Source organism: Lissotriton vulgaris, chromosome 2_1 (assembly GCF_964263255.1).
Source record: "Lissotriton vulgaris chromosome 2_1, aLisVul1.2, whole genome shotgun sequence".
In the NCBI taxonomy this organism is placed as follows: domain Eukaryota; kingdom Metazoa; phylum Chordata; class Amphibia; order Caudata; family Salamandridae; genus Lissotriton; species Lissotriton vulgaris.
Genome location: NC_141687.1, coordinates 1974554225 through 1974578948, shown reverse-complemented (window position 1 = coordinate 1974578948; position 24724 = coordinate 1974554225). Strand labels below are relative to the sequence as shown.

Sequence of the window (24724 nt, the reverse complement as noted above, 5' to 3'; positions counted from 1 at the left end):
GGGGACTTCCTGGCTACTCTGGATCTCAAGGATGCATACTTTCACATTCCCCTGCATCCTTCACACAGGAAGTACCTCAGGTTCACAATTCAAGACCAGCACTACCAGTTCAGGGTTCTGCCTTTCGGGGTCACCACAGCGCCCAGGGTCTTTACAAAGTGCCTGGCGACTGTGGCGGCACATCTAAGACGTCAAAACATCCACGTCTACCCCTATCTGGACGACTGGCTCATTCAAGCACAGTCGGAACAACAGTGCGCCGACCACGTGTCCCGCACCATTCATCTCCTGCACGATCTGGGATTCTCACTGAATTACCCAAAATCCCATCTCCAGCCCGCCCACATACGGCAGTATCTGGGCGCGACAATAAACACTCTGGCAGCCACTGCGCAGCCAAATTCAGTGAGGGTCGCCAGTATTCAGACGCTGATCCAACGATTCAGACCTCAGCACTCGCTTCCAGCGAAAGTGTTCATGCAGTTGATAGGCATGATGGCCTCCTGCATCTCCATTGTCCCGCACGCGAGGTTACATATGCGTCCGCTTCAGGAGTGCCTAGCACGTCAGTGGACTCAGGCTCACGGGCAACTAACAGACCTAGTGTTGGTGAGCGGTCGGGCGTACAACTCTCTGCATTGATGGAATCCACAAAACCTTTGCAAGGGCCGACCGTTCCAGGAGCCTGTGCCACAGATTATCCTGACGACGGACGCTTCTCTCCTGGGATGGGGAGCGCATGTACTCCACTACACTGTGCAGGGACTATGGACACTACAGCAAAGGAAGATGCACATCAACGTCTTGGAACTGATGGCGATCTTCATGGCCTTAAAGGCATTCAAAGTACATCTGTGCAACAAGGTCGTGTTGATCCGGACGGACAACATGACGGCCATGTACTACATTCAGAAACAGGGGGGCACACACTCTCCGTAGCTGTCTCATCTGGCTCAGAGCATGTGGAAGTGGGCCATTCAGAGGAACATTTTCCTGATGGCAGAACATTTCCCAGGCAAAGACAATCAGATGGCGGACCTGCTCAGCAGGCACAGCCACCAAATGCACGAGTGGGAGTTACATCCATCAGTACTCCAACCGTACTTCCAAAGGTGGGGTCATCCAGAGATAGACCTGTTCGCCACAAGGGAGAACGCAAAATGCCAAAGCTTCGCCGCCAGGTTCCCACACCCGCAATCGCAGGGCAATGCGATATGGATGAACTGGTCAGGCAGATTTGCGTACGCTTTTCCCCCAGCGCCTCTGATACCGCTGGTGGCACGCAAGCTCAGGCAGCACTCGATGACTCTCATCCTGGTTGCTCCAACGTGGGCTCGCCAACCATGGTACACCACGTTTCTGGAATTTCCCTGGTACCGCATCAAAGGCTTCACCTCACACCCAGCCTTCTGACGCAGAGCCATGGCGACATTCAGCACCCAGATCCGCAACAGCTCAACCTGGCGATCTGGCTCCTGAGGTCTTAGAGTTTGGCTACCTCAATCTTCCCCCCGATTGCATGGACATCATTCGGGAGGCAAGGAAGCCCACTACTAGAGCATGTTATGCGGCTAAATGGAAGTGGTTTGTCGTTTACTGTGTAAACCACGACATTGACCCGCTGGATGCTTCCATTCAGAACATCATTTGTTACCTGTTCCATCTGTACCAATGCAATTTGGCGTATTCTTCCATCCGTATTCACCTGTCTGCGATGGCCGCATACCTCCTGAATAGGCAACACCTTTCACTTTTCAAGGTCCCTGCTATCAAGGCATTACTGGAAGGACTCAAAAGGGTCATTCCACCACGGACACCACCAGCACCTGAATGGAACCTCAATGTGGTTCTTACAAGGCTGATGGGTCCTCCTTTTGAGCCACTGCACTCCTGTGAGCTTCAGTTTCTAACTTGGAAGGTGGCTTTCTTAGTAGCAATTACATCGCTACGGAGGGTTAGTGAGTTGCAGGCACTCACCATCCAAGAACCATTTTTCCAAGTACATGCTAACAGGGTGGTGCTCCGCACTAACCCTAAATTTCTACCCAAGGTTGTATCTCAATTCCACATAAACCAGACAATTGAGTTGCCAGTGTTTTTTCAAAACCCTGAGTCGCTGGCGGAGCGGATGCTCCACACCCTTGATGTTAAAAGAGCCTTAATGTACTACATTGACAGGACAAAGGATTTTCGAAAGACCAAGCAACTTTTCGTTGCATTTGCCTCACACCACAAGGGTAATGCTATTTCCAAAGCTGGTATCGCTAGGTGGATCGTGAAATGTATTCAGATCTGTTACGCTAAGGCTAAACGCACTCTCACTATTCCACCAAGAGCCCACTCCACCAGGAAGTTGGGGGCCTCTATGGCTTTCCTTGGGAACATTCCCTTAGAGGATATTTGTAGAGCAGCCACATGGTCTACCACACACACTTTCACTAAACATTACTGTGTAGACGTGCACTCTAAACAGCAGGCAGCTGTTGGTCAGGCTGTTCTCAGAACACTTTTTCAAACTGCTGCAGCTGGCACGGGCGGCCGCCAATAAGAGGAGGACTGCTATGTATTCTATGCACAGATAGGAATTCAGCAGCCCACATGCCTCGAACTGCAAATGCTACTTACCAGTATGCATCTGTTCTTGGCATGTAGGGCTGCTGACATTCATATCGCCCGCCCTCCTCCCCGGCGCCTGTAGCAGCTGCAGTATTCATATACATATATATGCTCATAGCATGGTCATCACTCACATAGTTCACTCCTTCTCTGCCAATGGCTAAAAACAATCTGGGGATGGAGGCGATGCCCATGCGCACTGTAGTCCAGGGGAGGAGCCACCTATCTCGTGATACTTCGAAGACTCTTCCAGGACAACAATAGGCGGCGATCTATGCACAGATATGAATGTCAGCAGCCCTACATGCCAAGAACAGATGCATACTGGTAAGTAGCATTTGCAGTTCCCTCTGTCAGGACCACCTGAGCTAAAGTAATCCCCTCCTCTGAGAATCTTCCATATTGTTTTGAAGGATTCTAGCTAGTAGGGTTAGGCGTATGCCCCCTCCCCAAAGGGAGTGTACATACAAACGGTGTAGTCACCTTAAAGGTAAATAGCCCATTGTCTACTACATTCTGGTCCATGAAACGCCACAAAAACTAAAATTTAGGGTCACCCTTGAACCCTGTTCTTCAAATTACTGACAACCTACAAAGAAAAGGACAAAGAAGAGCTGTTCAGCAGCAAAGACTACAGACATTAAATGTTTTGGCCTCAGCCCTACTGGCCTGTCTGCAGCCCTCAAAGACCCTGCTAAAAAAGATCGATTAATCCAGCAGTCCAGTGACCTCCAGAACCGTGGGAGGACTGCCTGCCTCTAAAAAAGCCTCCTAATCTCCTGTGGACAGCAGACCTGTCCAGAATAAAATCAACTTAAAAGGCAAAGCTCTCTGCCTGCGGAATCGCAAAACCGACCACCTCTGCATCTGCCGCCCACAGGGCGAGTTCAAGTGGCCCACCTGTCCAGCAAAGGTTCCCCAGTGACTCAGAGCAAGACTCCACTGTGGGTTGAACTCTGCCTGACTCCACGTCAATGCCTGCAGCCTCAGCACAACAGGTAAGCTGTTTTCCGACACCTCTGCACTGAAGTCCCTGGGCAGATCAACCAAAGGTGTCTTGACGCTCCAGCACATTCCAACTTACCTGTGCAGCTATAGGATTCTTTCTTCCAGTACCCTGGCCTGAGCCTGCAGACTTTTTCCAAGTTTGAGATTCCCAATTGGCTTGCCCTGGGCACACGACATTGTGTTGGCACTCTGCAACCGTCCGCCCCTGTGCTATAGAGGGTGTAAGTTAGGTTCTGCCTTGCGGTCCCTGCTGTGCTTGCCTTTAAACCTGGAGACTGGGTTACAAAACCGTGCTACTTGTCTGCAAGTAGCATCACTTTGATTGCTTCCTTTCTCCATTTGATAATATTGGCACCCAAACCAGAGTTTGACCTCTGCACCCAGTGGTGGTACAGTGAGGTCACTTACCTGAACCTTGCCTGGTATTGATTCTTCATCCAAAAGCTCAATATTGTAAATCGTTCACCTACTTGCATATTGCTGATTGTGTTTCCTCCCTCAGGATAACATTATACTGATTGAAAAATGCAGTGTCCACTTTTTACATTGAAAAACTGTGATATTGCAATACGTATTTTACTGCAACAAAGTATCTTTGGTTCTAAGAAATAAACCTACAAAAAGTAATATTTTTATAAACCATTAGTCTCGGATTTAGTCGTTGAGTGTGTGTGTAATCATTTCTTGCCTGTGTGTGTACACAAATGCTTAGCTCTGCCCTCCGATAAGCCTAACTGCGCACCCACAATACCACAAAGGAGAGCATTAGTATTATCTACTTCAGCCTCTGGGGATCCACTGGACTCTGTGCACACTATATCCTACTTTGGTATAGTATATATAGAGCCAGCCTCCGACACACTTCCTAGCATAGCAGTTTCCAGGGCTTGACAGCTCCTTTGCAGACCTGCTCAGAAGGACTCAAAAAGTCCATGAGTGGGACTTGAACCCCAAAGTCCTGCACAGATACATCCATCATTGGGCCACCCTGACCATCCACCTGTTTGCCACCCTTGCAAAAGCAAAATGCCCACATTTGGCCTCCAGGTACCCACAGTCCATGGGGAATGCACTATGGATAAATTAATCAGGAATAATTGCCTATGCTTTTCATCCTCTCCCACTCATCCCATATGTGCTGGGGATGCTGACACAGGTGTCTTTGACCCTCATACTAGTGACCCCCCAACCTGGCTAGGCAGCCTGGCACTCAGTGCTTCTGGATGAAGTTGCGACTCACGCCTACCTTTTTGCTCAGCTTCAGGGTCAACTTAGACCCCAGGCTGATCAACCTAGCGAGAGGTTGTTCATTTTGGTTATCTCAGCGTCCCTGAGGATTGTATACTTATGCTGCGTGAGGTGTGGAAACCACCACACACACAGTCTACGCGGCCATGTGGAAGAGATTTATCCACTATTGCATCTCTGAGGAGATAAACACCTTACATGTCTCAGTACAATACATTATTTACTACCTTTCATAATTGCAAAAAGACAGGTCTAATATACCTGTCTTTACACCTAGATTTGGTGCAGATGCAGCATATATACAAAGTAGGGAATATTTCTCCCTCTTCAAAATCCCTGTAAAGGCCTTCACGGAGGGTCATAAGAGAGTATCCTCCCTCAAATACCTCCATCCCCTTTGTAGAACCTCAGTGTGGAGTGGTGTGGCTCACTGGTTAGAGGCGGCAGACCCGGAAGCAGAGAACGGCCCGGGACCAGGGTTCAATTCCCGACGCGGCAGGGTCGTGGACCAGGGTCAGCGGACTCGATAATTCTCGCCTCGGTGCCTACTCTAACCAGGGATCACACTCGGCAACTCTGGGCATTAGCTTGCCTCATCTCTACAACGGCCCCCCACATTCGCCGGGGATGCCTGGTTTCACCTTGGAGATACCCAGTAGGGACCATCTCACAGGGATAGCCAGGACGGGTTCCCCAGCGGTCTACAGCGCCACGACGCCTCAGGGCAGCAGTGCGCTTTACAAGACCACATACATTACATTACATTACAGTGTACTCCTCACATGGCTCATGGGTCCTGTCTTTGAACCCCTTCACCTCCTTAACTAGCAGTTTCTAGCAGAGAAGGTAGCTTTCCTGATAGCAACAAAAAGTTTGCTTAGGCACATTAGTGAGCCCCAAACTCTCACAATTCTCGAACCTTTCATCCATGTCCATAAGGACAGGGTGATCTTTAAGAACAATCTCAAATTTCTCCCCAAAGTAGCCTCACCTATCCACATTAATCAGACCATTGAGTTACAACTTGTCTACCCGCAGCCAGACTCTGCTTCAGAAAAAGACTGTCTCACTTTAAATGTTGAAAGGGCACTCATGTATTATATTGACAGGACCAAGTGCTTTTGTAAAACAAACCAACTTTTTGTGCACTATGTTAATCCCTGCAAATATTGCCCATCTCTAAAGCAGGCATTGTGAGATGAATGTTTCAGTACATGCAAACATCCTGCACCAAGTTAATGCGCACGCTCTACCTGCCCCCCAACACACACACCACACACAAAAAGAGTGCCACAGTGGCTTTCCTGGGTAACACCCAAATAGTCGACATCTGCAAAGTTGACCAAAGTCAACACCAAATTTGTTCACTTTATTTATATATATATATATATATATATATATATATATATATATATATATAATCATCAAACATTCTGTGAACAGAAAATTGTATTTATCCTTTAAGCATCTGTTTGTAGCATGTAGTGCTGTAGATTCACATGCTTCTAGTGTCTTCTCCGAGGCAAGGCAGTAATCACAGATATGTAACTTTTACATTGTACAGCAGTGCATATTATACTTGCCTTTGACACTTCACTGTACTTCTGCTACTCACTCCCTCAGCGGAAAACAATCTGAGGCGGAACCTATGTCCGTATTGATTGTGGACTGTGAGAGGAGTCACAACGGGTCTTGTTATTCCAACTCCTAAAAACAAAAGCAAGTTACAACCATCCCAGCCCAACACTAGATGGTGGGAGCATGCACAGCATGTGAATCTACAGCACCGCACGCTACAAATAGATGCTTACAGGGTAAGTAACATTTTCCCTTTGGTATGAGGTAAAAAGATGTTGGCTTCACAGGGTGTGGGTAGAACAAAAAATGCTTAGCTCTCTTGCGCTCACAAAATATGGCGGGCCAAATACAAAATTAAAACCTAGAATGCATTTGCTTCCCTCAATTTAATATTATTTGATACCTTTAAATTGTTCTAGGGAAAAATACTGCGGAATACTACTTAATTTCTGTTTATTTGTGTTAATCTTAGAAATGTATTTGCCTCTTTCGTCACAGGACTAGAGGGCCTTTCTTTGGACATTTCTTCTCTGATTGATATCCGAGATCATGTGAATAAGGAATTTGCAATGCGTCTAACCACAGACATAAAGAGCGGAGACACTTTCTTCACAGACCTCAATGGCTTTCAGGTAAGGTCTTTGGGTGAGTGCACATTTTCTTTAGAGATCTGTGTTTCTCATGGAAACGAGTGGCAAAGACACTTTAATATTCTCCTATGTCCAATATTTATTCCTTCGGTGCGTTGGCTTAAAATATGCAAAAATTTAAACAAAGCAATATTTTGCTCATTGTATGACCATGTTTACCCAAGCTTTTTGTAAAGGTCTCCCTGGGAAAAAACAGACAAATTGATTTTTTTTTTTCATAAGCAAAGCTTCAGATTTAACAAATTTGTTTAAAGAGGTTCATTGGTTCAACATGATTCAACCTATTTAGGCCCATTGGGTAAATGAAGGAGCAGGAAGGGCTCTGGGCTTCAATATGTGGTAACCACCACAGCCTGAAGGCATGAGTCTTGGGAAAATTAAAAAGGGACATCCTTCTTCATTGGGTTTTTGAGTACCTCTAATTGAAATCCCCTACGGTTCCATACTGTCTCCTGCCATCTTTAACCTTAATATGGAGCTACTTGGTGCTCTACTCTCTGATAACAGCATCAAGATTCACCAACATGCAGATAAGACATACCTCTTACTTGAAAGTCTCCCCTTCTTCAAACACCAAACGCCTCAAACACTAGTTGTACATCAAGACCTGGATGCCTAGTGCCTACCTGAAACCTAACCCAACCAAGACAGAATTAGTTATTTGCCAAGAACAACAAACGAGGTACAGTACATACCTGGCTCAATGGCATGAACCTTCCTTGCTTCGAACCTCAGCTCCAACCAAATTACTTGGATTCACCCTGGACACCAACCTCTCCCCCAAGGAACACATTATCAAAAAACAAAGACTGCCTGGTACCAGCTCTCACTTCTAAAGAAAGGCAAACTGTTTCTTCCAGAAGGCGACTTCAGAACATCTTTTCATCCATTGTACTGTCTGGATGTTGGTAATGCCCTACTCTATGGCTTCCCAGACTCCAACTTGTACCTTTTATGGGCATCATACACCCCGCAGCACGTCTCATCTAGGTCTCAAAGTAATATTATCACATCACACCCACCCTGATGGAACTCCAATGGTTCCCTTTGATAGCCCACACCATTGTCAAAACCAGCTGCATCTTTTACAAATCAAATATCAAATCAAATCAGGGACATGTGTATGGCGCACATATCACTTGGAAGTCTCATGGCGCCTGCAGACGGCTCCGATAAGATACTTGCTTATTTATCAAATAGCCAAGATTTCAATTTCTTTCGAAAACAGTTGTGATCTGAGATGGTGCGTAGGTGAAGAGGGAGTTTGTTCCAGAGTGCAGGGGCAAGATTGGAAAAAGACCTTCCTCCATATCTTGCCTTCCATATTCTAAGGTGGCGTAAGAAGGGACTCGTTACTTGATCTAAGCAATCTAACCGGCTGGTACCATCGTAGTTTTTTGGACCAATAACTGGGGCCTTTCCCGCACATGTTTGTTCGAGGCATAATAGCTGCAGATTACACACTGTGCATAGATCGCCACCTAGTGTTGGGCCCGGATGTTTGCAGTTTGTTCTTGTCCTGAAAAGTTCTTTGGAAGTCACGAGATAGGTGACTCCTCCTTTGGACCACATTGCGCGTGGGCATTGGCTCCATCTTTAGATTGCTTTTTTCCGCCATCGGGTTTGGATGTGTTTCCTGCGCTCCGGTTTGGAACCGAATTTCCTTCGGCGCGCAATCCTCACCCAGTTCGACGGTATTGTTTCGAACAAGCTCCACATCACCGCGATTCTTCACCACTTCGAAGTCTTCGATTCCGGTCTTCGACAAAGGCCTTCGGGACTACCTAGGCCTCATCTTCTGGCTCATGGAAAGGACGCCATTCAAGAAGTGTCCTCAATGTGGGTCGAAGTTTCCCCACACCGATCTACATGAGGTGTGCAACCTTTGCCTCTCATCGGAGCACAAGGCCAAAGACTGTACCGCTTGTGCCTCTTTCCGCTCCAAGAAGACGATTCGGGACCGACGAGCTGGAAGAACAATGACTCGCTCGTCGGCTTCGATCCCCGACAATATCTTTGGAAAGGGCGTTGACGTGCCAGAGCACAAGCACGCCTAAGAAAGTTCCAGCTCCTCTGATGCCAAAGACTCAGACGTCGAGAACATCACTCCAGCTCAACAGATTGTAAGTAAGACCATCGACCACAACCCTTCCTCAACACACTCAAAAAAGGCTTCGGTCACACCTTCACCTTCGGGCCCAGGTGCACACCGAGAGACTGCTTCCCACGCCCTGTCTTCGGGCCCGTAAAAAGAAGCCTATTAAGCCTTCAGGCGGCTCTGGCTCGAGCCAGCCTATTCCCGGTGCCGATCCGATACCACACCAAAGAAGAAGCCATCTTCCTCAACCACGCCGATCGCTGCTCCGACACATAAGCACACGGCACCGAAGACTGTCAGCGGCTCATCCATGCCTAAACCTCACTCGGAGGCGAGTAAAAAACCACCTAAAGGCCCCGATTCACACGCTTCGGAACCAAAGAAACACCAGAAACCGAAAAAACAGACGATGGCTTCGCCTTTCGGAGCACCTAGGTGAGTCCCCTGACTAAATCAAATATGTTATAGCGAGTGAAAAGTAAATGTATGTTATAGCGAGTGAAAAGCCATCGTCTGGTATGTCGGGGGGGTTCCTCAGGGGGGAGGGTGTTCACGGGGTGGAGGGAGCAAAGGGAAAAAGATAAAAAAAAAAAAAATCCTCATATATAGATGAACATATTTTGTACATAGCTATGGATGGGTACGAGAAGATAGTAGGCTTATGAGTAATCCATATAAGCTTAAAGTCCTGTCATGGAATATTAATGGCCTGGGGGAAAAAACGAAACAGAATAGAATTTGTGAATTCTTAAAAAATTCAGATGCACATCTTATAATGTTACAAGAAACCCATTTAGAGCCAGATATCTGCAGTTCTCTCTTTAAGAATTTAAGGTGGGTCCAGGAAATAATTTGTTCCAGGCAATCTGGTACTACAAGGGGAGTCTCCATCATAATCCGAGCGAATAGAGGGATAAGTCTGAAAAAATACGAGACAGATCAATCAGGAAGATGGTTGGTAGCAGTAATATATATTCAAAACATCCCGTACACACTGGCAGCGTACTATGGTCCGAATGATGATAACCCGGGCCCACTATCTAAGCTAGAGATAGCCTTATTAGGGTCAACCGGCCCAGTAATCTTGGGAGGCGACTTTAATCTGGTCTTTGACCAAAAGCTAGATAGAACCTCTAAAGCTAAATATCACGCCCCCTCGAAATCACTCGCTACCCTAGATGCTATAATGAAGGACTTCAGTCTCTTAGATGTATGGAGAAAAAAAATATAGAACCTCACTAGGGTTTACTTATTACAGCAAGAAATATAAGAATTATTCTAGGATTGACCACTTTTTAGTTGATCAGCACTTTCTCACAGACATCAATTACCTTTCCTTTACACCGACAGGGATGTCAGATCATGCAGTTCTGGAAATGGTAATTGTATTGAACTTAACTCCTTTAAAAACAAGATGGACCCTGGAGAGATCACTCTTATTAGATAATCAAGTAAAAATAGAAGTTAAAGATAAAACTGTAGAATTTTTCACAATAAATTCAGGTACCTCTACCCCCAGGTAGTTTGGGAGGCATATAAGGCCTTTCTGAGAGGAGTCTTAGGCTCTTTAATGACTTATAAGAGAAGGAGTATGAAAGCAAAAAGAAGGGAAGACCTGGCGGCAATAATAAGAAAGGATCTTGAGCTACAAAACGCAATCTTAACTAACTCCAGTAGAGTTCATTTGATAGAGAAGGAACTCACTGAATTACAATTTCAGCTTAAAATCTCGGATGAGAAAATTCTTAAAGAAAAGTGGGAGACCAGTAGATTAAAAAAATTTGAATACGGAGAAAAATGTGGAGCCCTCTTAGCTTGGAAATCTAGAGAAGAGAGAACGAGGAACAATATTAAAACCCTATTACAAAGGCAGACAGGAGACTTGATAGAGACCGATGCAGAGATTAGAGAGGAAGCGAGGTCCTTTATGAGAAGCCTCTACACGGAAGATAAAGACCCCTAGGGGGATGACTTAGAAACTTGGTTGTTATCTAAAAATTTACTTCAAATGTCTGAACTGGATAAGATATACCTGGAAAGTGAGATTACAGAAGGGGAAATACTAAACCAATTGAAGAGAATGAAACGGGGAAAAGCTGCAGGTTCAGATGGGTTGCCCGTAGAGATTTATATGGACAATAAAGATCAGCTATTACCTACACTCAGGGCACTTTTTAACCTCTTACTAATTCATGGTTACTCTGTTCCCCCTTCTTGGGCAGAAGCTACTATAACGCTCATAGTAAAACTTAATAAAGATCCAAAGAGAATAGAGTCGTACAGACCAATTTCACTGTTAAATACGGATATGAAGATCTATTCCGGAATTTTAGCTACCAGACTATCGAAGATTATAAAATCTATAATCCACCCTGATCAAAGAGGTTTTATTCCAGGGAGACAGCTAAACGAATTAACATTCCAAGTAATAGGGACCATAGATTATGCCAACGATAAAAACCTCCCGTTGGCCTTGGTTGCGATAGATGCGGCTAAGGCCTTTGATCAGGTCAACTGGAAGTATTTATGGGCTACAATGTCGGCATTTGGGTTCCCCCTAACTTTCATTAAGGCGGTTAAATCATCATATTACAACCCAAAGGCAAAAGTTTTAGTTAACGGAATACTATCTGATTGGTTTGACATATCCCGAGGTACTAGACAGGGTTGCCCTTTATCCCCTCTTTTATTTGATGTTTACATGGAGCCTTTTGTTTGCGGAATTAGAGATGACAATATAATTCAACCTTTTAAGATTGGTAATATGTCATTAAAAACTGCTTTGTATGCAGATGACCTCCTCTTGTATACCTCTAATCACTCAGTGGCAATACCCAGGCTATTTTCTCTATCGGAAGAATTCGGAAAATTGTCGGGCTATCAGATTAATAAGGAGAAAACGGAGATTATGGGCTGGAATAATAACATACACATACAGGGTGTAAAACATAAAATGCGATACTTGGGAATTTATTTAACTCAAGCGCTAAAGAACATATCATCATTTAGTTGGCAGACTGTGGTCAAAGACATAAATAAAACTCTAACAAGATGGGGGAACCTGCCTCTAAATATTTATGGCCGTGTTAACCTTATATAAAAAAGTAAATTTGGGAAGAATAGTTATTTTAATAACTGCATCCCTTTATCATTTTCTTCAAAAGATATCAATATTTTACAGGGTAAGATTGGATCATTCATATGGGCATGTAAGTCATCTAGAATAGCATGGAAAAAATTGAGAAGGGGTTTAAAAATTGGAGGTTTAGCCCTTCCAGACCTACTATCATACTGTCATGCATTTCATTTTAAAAACTTTAGGCTACTTGCGAATACGTTAGACGCATCATCACAGGGCCGCTTGTTTCAAGCTTTATTAAATGATTTACCTTATGACCATGATTACTTTTTATTCAAGTTCGGAGACCAGAATTTTTTTTAAAAAATTCGTCTTAAGATACTTCAGACTGCACTTAAAAACTGGGGGTTTATCCGGAAGGTGTTTAATATTCCTTACTACCATACACACACTCCAATCTGGGATTCCCCGGGTACGCCCCTATGTCTCCAAGATCAGCTTTCACAACCCTTGAAAATAGCTGGACTACAAAAGTGGGGAGATCTATGGGTAGATTCAGGCCTTATGGATTGAAACTCTTTAACACAACTCACAAACAGACACCTGACTAGGTTCAATCATCACAGGGCCGCTTGTTTCAGGCTTTATTAAATGATTTACCTTATGACCATGATTACTTTTTATTCAAGTTCGGAGACCAGAATTTTATTTTTAAAAATTCGTCTTGAGATACTCCAGACTGCACTTAAAAACTGGAGGTTTATCCGGAAGGTGTTTAATATTCCTTACTACCATACACACACTCCAATCTGGGATTCCCCGGGTACGCCCCTATGTCTCCAAGATCAGCTTTCACAACCCTTGAAAATAGCTGGACTACAAAAGTGGGGAGATCTATGGGTAGATTCAGGCCTTATGGATTGGAACTCTTTAACACAACTCACAAACGGACACCTGACTAGGTTCAAATATTATCAATTATCAGCTTGGTGGTCAAGTCAGAATCTGCAGCGGGAAAAAGACCCAGCTATTCTTGATGCAGTTTGTAGAGGGGGGAAATGGATAAAAGAAGTATCGTTTTGGTATAAGTCGATAATCAAGGAAGAGGAGAACAAACTATACTTGGAGGTGATAAAATTATGGGAAAATAGTATAGCTGAACTTCCCGAAGAAGTTAGCAAAATATGGTCCGATTCCTTTTCCCTTTCCCAGAGGTTAATTAAACCAGCCAATTTAAGACGTAACCATCTATTCACAGCTTATAGAGTATATTGGACCCCGGCCAAATTGCACAAGATAACACAAAATAATTATTACTGTCCCCGATGTAACCACAGTGCAACTGACGATATCCATATTTTTTTGGACTGTCCAGCAATTCAGGATTACTGGAGAGCGATAATTGATTTTTTTAGGCGAGGTATTGTCAACAACTATTATATGTTCACCTAGATTTGTTTTCTTTGGTTTATTGAAAGACTATAACATTAATAGTTTTGATACTCAGTTTATTTTCTATGTAGTAGTCATTACTAGGAGACAAATTTGCATGGAGTGGAAGTCAACAGTTCCCCCCAGATTTGCAGTATGTTTAAAATATATAATGGAAGTATGCAAGATGGACATGGTTGGACGTAATGAGAATACTGAGAATGTCTGGTCTAAACTGGTGGTCTGGTTAAACAAGTAAATGGTCCGATGATTATGCCAGAGGTTGTGTCGGCCCTGTCCTCCCCCTGGTTTAGGGCTCCCAACATAGGGTAGGGGGAGTAGGATAAGGACAACAACCTACCTCTGGGACATCCCTGTTTGCTATGATACTGTCTCCAGGGCGGACTCGAAAATATCAGTATAAGAGGCAACAGCGAGACCCATCTAGAGCATACGAATTCTGGTGGCATATATGAGGACAAAAAATTTTTTTAAAAAGAAACCGAAAAAACATGTTCCGGTAAAATACATTTCAAAAGGTCACACTTCTAAACCAAAAGACCTAGACAAGCTACCGACTCGGTGCCGAAAAAACCTCCGGAACCGAAAACTTCAACGTCAAAGAATCTGCCCTATACAGAAGAACTTTTTACACCAGATCCTCATCAAAAACCTCTTGTAAAGGATCCTAAGACTGGCCAACTAGCTCTTAGCTCCAAGAAGAGACCACTAGAAATGCCAGCACCTCCTCCTCCTCCTCCTTCAAAGAAGAGAGACATTTCAACCTCTCCATTAAGGGTCTCTTCTCCACCACCTCCCCATAATGTTCCTCCTCCTACACCTCCTCCACCACATCATTCGCCTACACCATCCACTAATCCAGACGATGATGTGGAAACAGACTCTGATGACACCGGTGGGGGTGCACATGACCCAGCAGGGACCAATAGTCCCCCTCAGTCACCTAATCCTTGGGATTATTATAACACCCCTGATGTACCTTACCTCCCACAAGACCATGTATATCCTTCCAGACCTTCCCCACCAGAGGACAATATAGGTTTTAACCTACTAGTCCAAAGAGTTGCCCAGTACCATGTGGTTGACATGCTCACTGATGCTGTGGAGGAAGATTTCTTTTTAGACACTTTTAATAACACTCAAATGTCTACTGCCATTTTGCTAATGCCTAAAGGCGTCATTAAGCACGCAACAGAGGTTTTTAAAGATTCTGTCAGGGCTCGGGTCCTCAACCCTTGCATTGAGAAAAAATATAAAGCTGCCCCTACAAACCCTATTTACATTAAAGGTCCAGCACCACTAGATTCTTTAGTAGTGTCTAATGCACGTAAACGTGCTAATTCATAAACATCAGGTGAGGCTTCACCACCAGATAAAGAATCTAAACTCCTTGACGCCTCCGGTAAACAAACAGCATCACAGGCAGCTAACATTTGTTCATTGCCAATACCCAAGCATTGTTGGCATGATATGACAGGGCACATTATGAAGAACTGGAGTCCATAATGCAGCATCTACCAGACAAATATAAAAATAGGGCCAATGAATTCATACAGGTAGGTAAAAATATTACTAATACTTCCATTTGTTGTGCCCTAGATGCTGCAGATACTGCCTCAAGGGCAAACAATACCAGTACCCTTTTGCGGTGACATGCCTGGCTATGTATTTCAGGTTTTAAACCTGAGGTACAAAATTCCATCCTCAATCAGCCATTTGATGAGACACATTTATTTGGCCCTAATGTTGATGTGTCTTCAGAAAAAATTTAAAAAAGACACCGACACAGCAAAATCTATGGGAGCCTTGCAGCTGCAAGCTCTCAGACATTCTTTTCGTCGCTCATCATACAGAGGCAACACAAGAGGCTACTCCTCTGAAAGCCCCTCCACTTCCTACAAAACCTCTAGCCAATTCACATACACTAAGGGTTACCAGAGAGTGGGTTACAGGGGTAACAACAACAAAGGCAGAGGCAAAACCAACAACTCCCGCTCTGCCTCCACCCCTACCCAATGACTTTCCTCCCCTTCCCCCCAACATTACACTCCTGTGGGGGGAAGACTGCAGCAATTCCTTCCTGCCTGGATCAACATCACATCAGATTGGTGGGTGTGACAAATTATTAAGTAAGGTTACTGTCTAGAACTAACATCTACCCCTACCCCAAACATACCACCCAAACAGCGTCCAATGTCACTGTTAAAGCAAGAAGTAATGTCTCTGCTAGAAAAAAGTGCAATAGAATCAGTTCCTCTCCACCAACAAAAGAAAGGGGTTTACTCCCTATATTTTTTTATCCTTAAAAAGGACGGCTCTCTAAGGCCTATTCTGGACCTCAGACCGCTAAACATATACATACAGTCAGACCATTTTCACATGGTCACACTCGCACAAGTCCTTCCTCTCCTGTTACCAAACAACCTCCTTGCAACTCTAGATCTCAAGGACCCATACTTCCACATTCCCTTTCACAAGGCTCACAGGAAGTATCTCAGATTTGTAATAGACAGGCAGCACTATCAATTCAAAGTACTCCCATTCGGAGTCACAACAGCACCAAGAGTATTCACCAAGTGCCTAGCAGTAGTGGCAGCACATTTACGAAGACAGCACATAAATGTCTTCCCGTACCTCGACGACTGGCTCATAAAAGCCAGCTCAAACAACCAGTGTGTGGAACACACTTACGCCACAATCTAACTGCTCCACAGCTTGGGGTTCACAATCAACCACACCAAGTCTCATCTGCAACCATCCAAAGTACAACAGTACCTTGGTGCTACAATAAACACCTCAACAGCGCTAGCTTATCCACTCCAATAAGGATAGCCAGCATGCAAACTCTTCTCACAAAGTTTCAGCCACAACACTCCCTTTCAGCACGAGTGTTCATGCAACTCATAGGGATGATGGCCTCTTGCATTTTCATAGCACCCTATGCAAGACTTCAAATGCGTCCTCTACAAGAGTGCCTATCACGTCAATGGAACCAGGTTCAAGGTCAATTAACAGACCTACTGTTGGTAGACGGTCTGACTCATCGCTCTCTGCAGTTGTGGAACACCAAAAACCTTTCCAAAGGGCGACCGTTCCTAGAGCCAGTTCCCCAAATAGTCTTGACAGCGGATGCATCGCTCTCCGGCTGGGGAGCCCACCTGCTGCAACTCACCATTCAAGGCAGGTGGTCACCACAACGAAAGTTACTCAATATCAATCACCTGGAGTTACTAGCTATATTCCTAGCACTGAAAGCTTTCCAAAAACAAGTATCAAACAAAGCTGTTTTAGTCCGCACAGACAACATGACAGCCATATACAACATTCAGAAACAGGGCGGAACACACTCCCTGCAACTTTCCTGACTAGCTCAGGACCTATGGAGCTGGGCTATACCTCAAAACATATTCCTTCTAGCCAACATGTTCCAGGAGTACAAAACACCATAGCAGATGTGTTAAGTCCTCAGACACAACAGACCCACGAGTGGGAACTTCATAGGCAAGTTCTTTGACCATTCTTTCAGATGTGGGGACAACCTCAGATAGACCTCTTTGCCACTCACGAAAACGCCAAATGCCCAAGCTTCCTCGCCAGATATCCACACCCACTGTCCAAAGGCAATGCGATATGGATGAACTGGTCAAACAGATTTGCATACGCTTTTCCACCTCTAAAACTCATGCCACTAGTAGTGCGCAAACGACAGGAGCATTCTCTAACCCTCATCCTAGTTGCTCCAACGTGGGCCAGACAGCCGTGGTACACAACACTGCTACATCTGTCTGTGGTACCGCACCAAAAATTATACCTGTCTCCACACCTTTTAACACAGAACCATGGAGAGATCAGGCACCAGGACCCAGCTCAGCTCAACCTAGCGATTTGGCTCCTGAGGTCTTAGAATTTGGATATCTGAACCATCCTCCAGACTGCATGAATGTCATAAAAGAAGCTAGACGCCCAACCACTAGAGTATGTTATGCAGCCAAGTGGAAATGATTCGTAATATATTGTCAAAACAATAATATTAATCCTTTAGATGTGTCTGTTCAACACATCATAGGATACTTACTGCACCTCCAAAGATGTAACTTAGCCTACACGTCTATTAGACGGCATCTTGCTGCAATAGTAGCATATCTGCAAAACAGACCGCATCTATCTCTGTTCAGAGTGCCTGATATTAAGGCCTTTGTGGAAGGTCTCAAAAGGATAATTCCTCCCAGAGTGCCACCTTCACCTGTGTGGAATCTAAACATTGTTCTTACACAGCTACTGGGAATTCCCTTCCAACCATTACATAAATGTGAACTACAATTTTTAACATGGAAGGTTGCGTTCTTAGTAGCTATTACTTCTCTGCGAAGAGTTAGTGAACTACAGCACTAACCATTCAAGAACCCTTTTTGCAAATACATCATAATAAGGTTGTTCTACGTACTAATCCAAAATTCCTACCCAAAGTAATTTCTCCCTTCCACCTCAATCAATCTGTGGAACTGCCCGTTTTCTTCTCGCAGCCACAAACAGTAGCAGAAAGAGCTCTTCATACCCTAGATGTCAAAAGAGCATTGCTATACTACATCGAGAAAACACACCCTTTCGTAAGACAAAACAACTTTTTATATCTTTCTCACCACCACACAATGGTAATCCCATTTCAAAATCTGGGATAGCTAGATTGATTGTCAAATGCATACAGATTTGTTACCACAAAGCTAAAGGTACGTTATCTGTTCCTCCTAAAGCCCATTCTACAAGGAAAATAGGTGCTTCAATGGCATTTTTAGGGAACATTCCCCTAGATGACATCTGCAGAGCAGCTACACGCTCTACACCGCACACATTCACAAAACACTATTGTGTAGATATGCAAACCAAACAACAAGCTAATGTGGGACAGGCTGTTTGTTATCAAAACATTATTTCAAACTACTGCAACAGATAAGGGGGGTCGCCGTTAGGAGTGGGTAGTGCTTACAATCTATGCACAGTGTGTTCTCTGCAGCTCATATGCCTCGAACGGAAAATGCTACTCGAGTCACCTATCTCGTGACTTCCAAATAACTTTTCAGGACTACAACAAACTGCAGACATCCGGGCCCAACACTAGGTGGCGATCTATGCACAGTGTGTAACTCTGCAGCTCTGCATGCCAAGAACAGATGCATACTGGTAAGTAGCATTTTCCTTATGCGTCAGGCACAGGGTCTTAAATTGTACTCTCTGTCTGACAGGGAGCCAGTGTAAAGATCTCAGGCAGGGTGCAGACGAGGATCTAGGCGGAAGGTTCTGAATCAATCTCGCCTCTGTATTCTGCATGATTTGGAGTTTAGTTAGATGGCATTCATTTATCGATGACAACAAGGTCTTTCCATAATCCAGGCGGTTTATTATCAGGCCCTGGACTAGTGGTTTCCTGGCCTCCATAGGGAGCCATTTGAAAACCTTCCGACGTTGGCGCATCACTCCGAAACATGAGCCAACTATATGGCTAATCTGATTTTTCAAAGACAGCTGGCTGTCCATATAGAAGCCTAAGTTTCGCACCGTTGATTTGGGTATGGGGCATGAGCCAAGGTTCAACCTCCACCAGTCATGAGACCAATGCTCAGCAGCTTTGCCAAAGAGCATGATCTCAGACTTACCTTCATTAAGTTGGAGATGATTTGAACTCTTCCACCTGGCGATGTGAGACATACAGTTTTAAAAACCCTGTTTAGTTTCTGATGCATCTGGGCCCAGGGTGACCAAGATCTGCGTATGACACAACATCAAAGCCATATGATCTTATCAATCCGGCCAAAGGGGTCAAGTACAAGTTAAAAAGAGTCTGACTCAAAATGGAGCCCTGTGGCACTCCCATCTTAACCGGCCTGCTGCTTGACACAGAATTTCCGACCTGGAGCATTGTAACACGGTCGGTTAGATAGCTCTGGAACCATTTTAAAGCGTGCCCCCTGACACCAATCTCCCAGAGCAGATGTAATAGAATACTGTGGGAGATGGTGTCAAAGGCCGCGGATAGGTCCAACAGAACCTGAATTATTGGCTTGCCCTTATCCAGAGACAATCTAATATTGTCAATTACTTCCACCAATGCTGTCTCAGTACTATGGCCCGCCCTGAAACCGGACTGTGAGGGATCCAGTAGCCCATGATTTTCTAAGTGGGAGACAAGTTGTTTGTTTACTAATGACTCCATAATTTTCCCAAACACCAGAAGCAAAGAGATAGGCCTATAGTGTAGACAACGTTTAGGATCGGCTGTATGTTTTTTCATGATGGGCCCAACCCTTGCCGCTTTCCATACAATTGGAAATTCTGCTTCCGATAGCGGTTTATTAAATAGGCTTGTTAGAATTTCCATTACTACCGGTGCAATCTTTGGAAAGAATTTAGGAGGCACAGAATTGGTGGAAGAACCAGATTTTATTTTCTGCATAGCTGCTACAACTGACTCAATGCTACAACTTCCAAATTTTTACAGGATGTACGGGAGGTCAAAAAGTGAGTTAGACACATCTTTCAGGAGGTCATCATTTACATTTTGAGGCGGAAAAGAACAGTGAATGATAGAAATTGTATCTTCGAAAAACTTCGATAGGGAATTGGTCTAGTCTTGAGAGTTAGGGGTTTGTGGTTGAGTGGAAAGGGAGGTGAATTATTTTAAAATTCTATAAAGCTCCCTACAGGAGTTTTCTGCCTTGACTATTCGATTTAGAAGAAAGTTTCTTGGCCCGCTTAATGTTCTCCATGTAACCGAGGTGGATTTTTTTGTATATTTTGTGGTTGGCCTTTTCTTTGCTCTTTCTCCATTTTCGTTCCGTACCTCTACATAAAAGCTTTACAATCTTTAGCTGTTCCGTGAACCAGGGAGGGATCCTCGGTTTAACTTTTACTTTAGAGAAGGGGGCTATTTTATCTAATGCCACCGTAATGGCCTCTTCAAAGGCAGCTGTCGCAAGATTTATGTTTCCCTTCTGGCTAGACTGTGACAGACTGAAATGTTTAGAGAATAAAGATGGAGTAATTTTGCGCCTAGATCTTCGCCACAGAGGTTCCCTTTTAGGATCATCTTTCATCTTCTTGACAGGAACGATGAACTTTATGAAATAATGATCAGACCATAATAGCGGGATGGGGATGCAACATTCATATCAAACTAATTTGAAATGAAAAAAGGAGATCGAGCGTATGGCCTGCATCATGTGTGGGACCTGTTATCAGTTGTGATAATCCAAGCATATTCATATTGGTGATCAATTGATCCATATCCGGCTTCAACAGAGCTTCACCCTGATAATTAAAATCCCCAATTAGGAAGAAGGAATCAGATGTCAATATTTTTGGGGCGATTATCTCTAGCAATATGTCTAGGAAATCGTTTTTTGGGGTCGGGGGTCGATATATTAAAGCTCCCCTCCATGTGCCGCCAACTAGACCTTCAATCCTAAAAATACATAATTTCAGGAGGCTAGTGCTAATTGTTTCTAGGGGGGTGATTGTTGGACCGTGGGTGGCGGCTATAAGTAACCCTCCTCCTCTTGTCTCTTTCCTGTCCACTCTGGTTACATTATATTATGGTGGAAAGGCATTCTGTACGTCAGTACAAGCATGGTCGTGTAGCCAGGTCTCTGTGACAAAACAGATATCAGGAGACTCCATGTCAATAAGGCTCCATATCATCATTGAATGCTTCGGAATGGAGCGTGCATTAAAATAGATAGCACTTAATGCATTAGGGGTTTTACAAAAATTTGCATTTTGAGTTGTTTGCGCCCCATTTATTAAAGAGGGTCCTGATGAGCAAAATATACCTGGGATTCTATTTATTCTCAGCTTTATTGTTTCAGGTAGTCTGAGGTGTGGTTTATTTAGGCCCCTTAATTCTATACTAGAGTACATTAGCCTTACCATTTTAGTTGCTGGTATTTATAAATACCCAGACAGAAGTTGAAATATTGAGAGTTTTAAACCCAAGAAGAAAAGAAAATACAAGACTTGTGGCAGCTTGCAGCGATCAGGCGTGGATGGGCACAGACGGACTTGCCTTTTGCGCGCACGCCGCGTGCGTCCGCGCCGTGCCCCGATTAAAATAGGTAGAGGCTAATGGCGTGTGGCTAGAGAGCTGACTGAACTTCTGGTCGAGCAGGCGGAAGTGGTTTGGCTGCCTGTGTGTCCCTCCGTACAATCGGCACACGCCATGACGGACCAGGGACAATGTAGCAGGTCAGTGCAAGTGCGAAGGTGTAAAGATCAGGAAAAATTCAATTGGCGCAGTTTAAAAACAGCCTGACTAAAGTTAGAAGGTGAAGTTGCCACACATCACAAACAGCATTCCTACTTATCCTTCAGACAGGCTCTCCATCTCCGATGGTTCTCAGCATACCCACAGCCAGGCCACCTCATATTGCAGATCCTAACAGAACTGTCCCAAAGCTGCTCCAGTTTAGGAAAGAGCTGAAGGCTCACCTTTTTAAACACTAGATTACAATGCATTAACTATCCACTACTCAGCTTCCTCTTCTATTTATATCTAGCTTAAACTTGCTTTTGACCATGTGTAGTGCTCTGCTGCCTTTCGGCTAGGTTTGCGCTATTGAAATACTGTATACATTCAGACAGTCATTAGATCTTCTCTTTGGCAGAGGTAGAAATCTATGTTTGAAAGTCACTACACTACAGAGAAGAGCTGTTGAGATAGGGAGCCCTTGAGATGCAAATTGTATGTGCTCCAGTTGTTCCATGTCCATTCACAAGTACTTATTTGTCATGAGTTCTTACTTGTGGGTGTGTTTCCACAGGACGAAGGTACAGACCAACGGATTGGTGTCAGCATCTATAATGAAAGTAACAAGGAAAAGCTTATTGTTATAACTAAACTGTGGAGGGTACAGGCTGGAAGGTAAACTGGGATAATGATATGTCCCACACATAAATACCAGTGCTGCTTCTCTTGTCAATCGAGTGAGTGATATGCGTACACAATCACACTTACAACTGCAGTGCTTGTAACATTCTGAATCCTGGTGACTACAAAGTTCCAATAAACTCCTTCTTAGCCTGTCTACTCTTTCCATGAAAATGTTGTTTAATAAGGAATATTCCTCCCTCTCAAAGGCTCACCTGTCAGCGTGCTAACTCACTTGAAAAAATTTTGCGAAACCCACCAGTAAGTCTACCGACATCCCTCCCTCACAAGACCTCTGCGACAAACTGACCACCTTTTTCCACCACAAAATCAAGAGCATCTATGACAGCTTCGACGGAGACAACCAACACACTGAACCCTCACCAACCACCCCCGATGCCCGGAAATCAGCGATTGACAACTGGACAGCCCTCACCACTGAAGACACACTGAAGACCATGAAGTCAATCCACTGAGTGGCCCCCATGGACCCCTGCCCCTATCACATCTTCAACAGAGCCGCCAACACCATTGCACCCATGCTCCGCCACACCTTCAACCCCTCCCTGGCGACCACCTCATTCCCCGACGACTGGAAACATGCTGAGGTCAACCCTCTCCTCTAAGGAAACCCTTGGCGGACCCCACCGATCTCAAAAACTACAGACCCATCTCCCTGCTCCCTTATCCAGCGAAAGTCATCGAGAAAGCCATCAACAGCCAACTCGCCACATTCATTGAAGAACACAACATACTCGACTCCTCCTCAGTATGGCTTCAGAAAAAACCACAGCATGCAAACCGCCCTCCTCGCCGCAACAGACATCGTCTGCACCCTACTGGACAAAGGAGAAACCCTAGCCCTCATCCTCCTCGATCTCTCAGCAGTATTCAACACAGTCTCCCACAGCACCCTAATACTCAGACTCTATGACGCAGGAATCCAGAACAAGGCCCTCGACTGGATCCGCTTCTTCCTCTGTGGCAGGACGAATCGGGTCAGACTCCCCCCTTTCCACTCGGACCCTACACCTACCGAGTCCCCCAGGGCTCCTCCCTCAGCCCGACTCTCTTTAATGTCTACCTGGCTCTACTCGCCCCCATCGTCAGAACCTACGGACTCAACATCGTGTTATACGCAGACGACACCCAACTCATCCTCTCCCTATCCAACGAGTCCAACACCGCCAGACACAAATTAAGAGAAAGGCATGGAAGCCGTCATCAAATGGATGAAAAACAGCTGCCTACAACTAAACACCAACAAAATAGAAGTAGTCATCATGGGTTTAAACCCCGACGCCTGGAGCAACACCTGGTGGCCCCCCTCCCTCTGAAACCCGCCAACCCCCACGGACCACGCAGGCAACCTGGGAATCATCCTGGACTTTAAGCTCAAAATGGACCTCCAAATCAACTCTGCCTCGTCTTCCTGCTACCCCACCCTCCGCCTCTTTCATAAGACCTTCAAATGGATCCCCCTCGAACACCGAAAGACCGTCATTCACCTCACCCGCAGGCTACAGAACATCAGGAACGCCTCCGCAAGGCTAGTACTAACCCTGCCAAAACACTGCCACATCTCCCAGCACCTGCGCACACTCCACTGGCTCCCCATTGAGGCGAGAATCACTTTCAAGATACTCACCCATGCACACAAGGCCCTTCACGGCACCGGAACAGCATACCTGAACAGCTGACTTAAATTCCACGCACCCCAAAAGACCCTAAATCAGCCCAGCTCTCCTACCCCCACACCAGAAAGACCAGATCGGGAGGCTGCTTCTTCTCCTTCCTCGCGACCAAAGCATGGAGCGCCCTTCCACTCCACCTCAGACAGACAAAATCGCTCCCCATCTTCACAAGAAACCTCAGGCAGACCCCCTCCTTGATGGAATGGAAGCTGCACCTCTCCCCCTACCACTAGCGCCTTGAGACCCTTGTGGGTTAATAGTCGCGCTTTAACAAATCGCTGATTGATTGATTGAAATTGTAACTCTCGAAGAGCTTCACATCTAATGAAGGCTCCGTTGCCTCCTAGGAGATTTTCCTTTGGAAAACAATGTGATGGAAGTTTT

General features: G+C 45.0%; 1 protein-coding gene across 3 annotated transcripts in view; it reads left to right on the top strand.

Annotated features, from left to right (window-relative positions):
• MAN2A2 (mannosidase alpha class 2A member 2) overlaps positions 1-24724 on the top strand; it is a 668437-nt gene that overhangs the window by 503056 nt on the left and 140657 nt on the right. For all 3 annotated transcript variants that reach the window (XM_086958183.1, XM_086958182.1, XM_086958181.1), the window contains one exon: positions 6949-7082. In XM_086958183.1, the coding sequence (XP_086814309.1) occupies positions 6949-7082 (134 nt within the window). The remainder of the gene's footprint in view (positions 1-6948; positions 7083-24724) is intronic.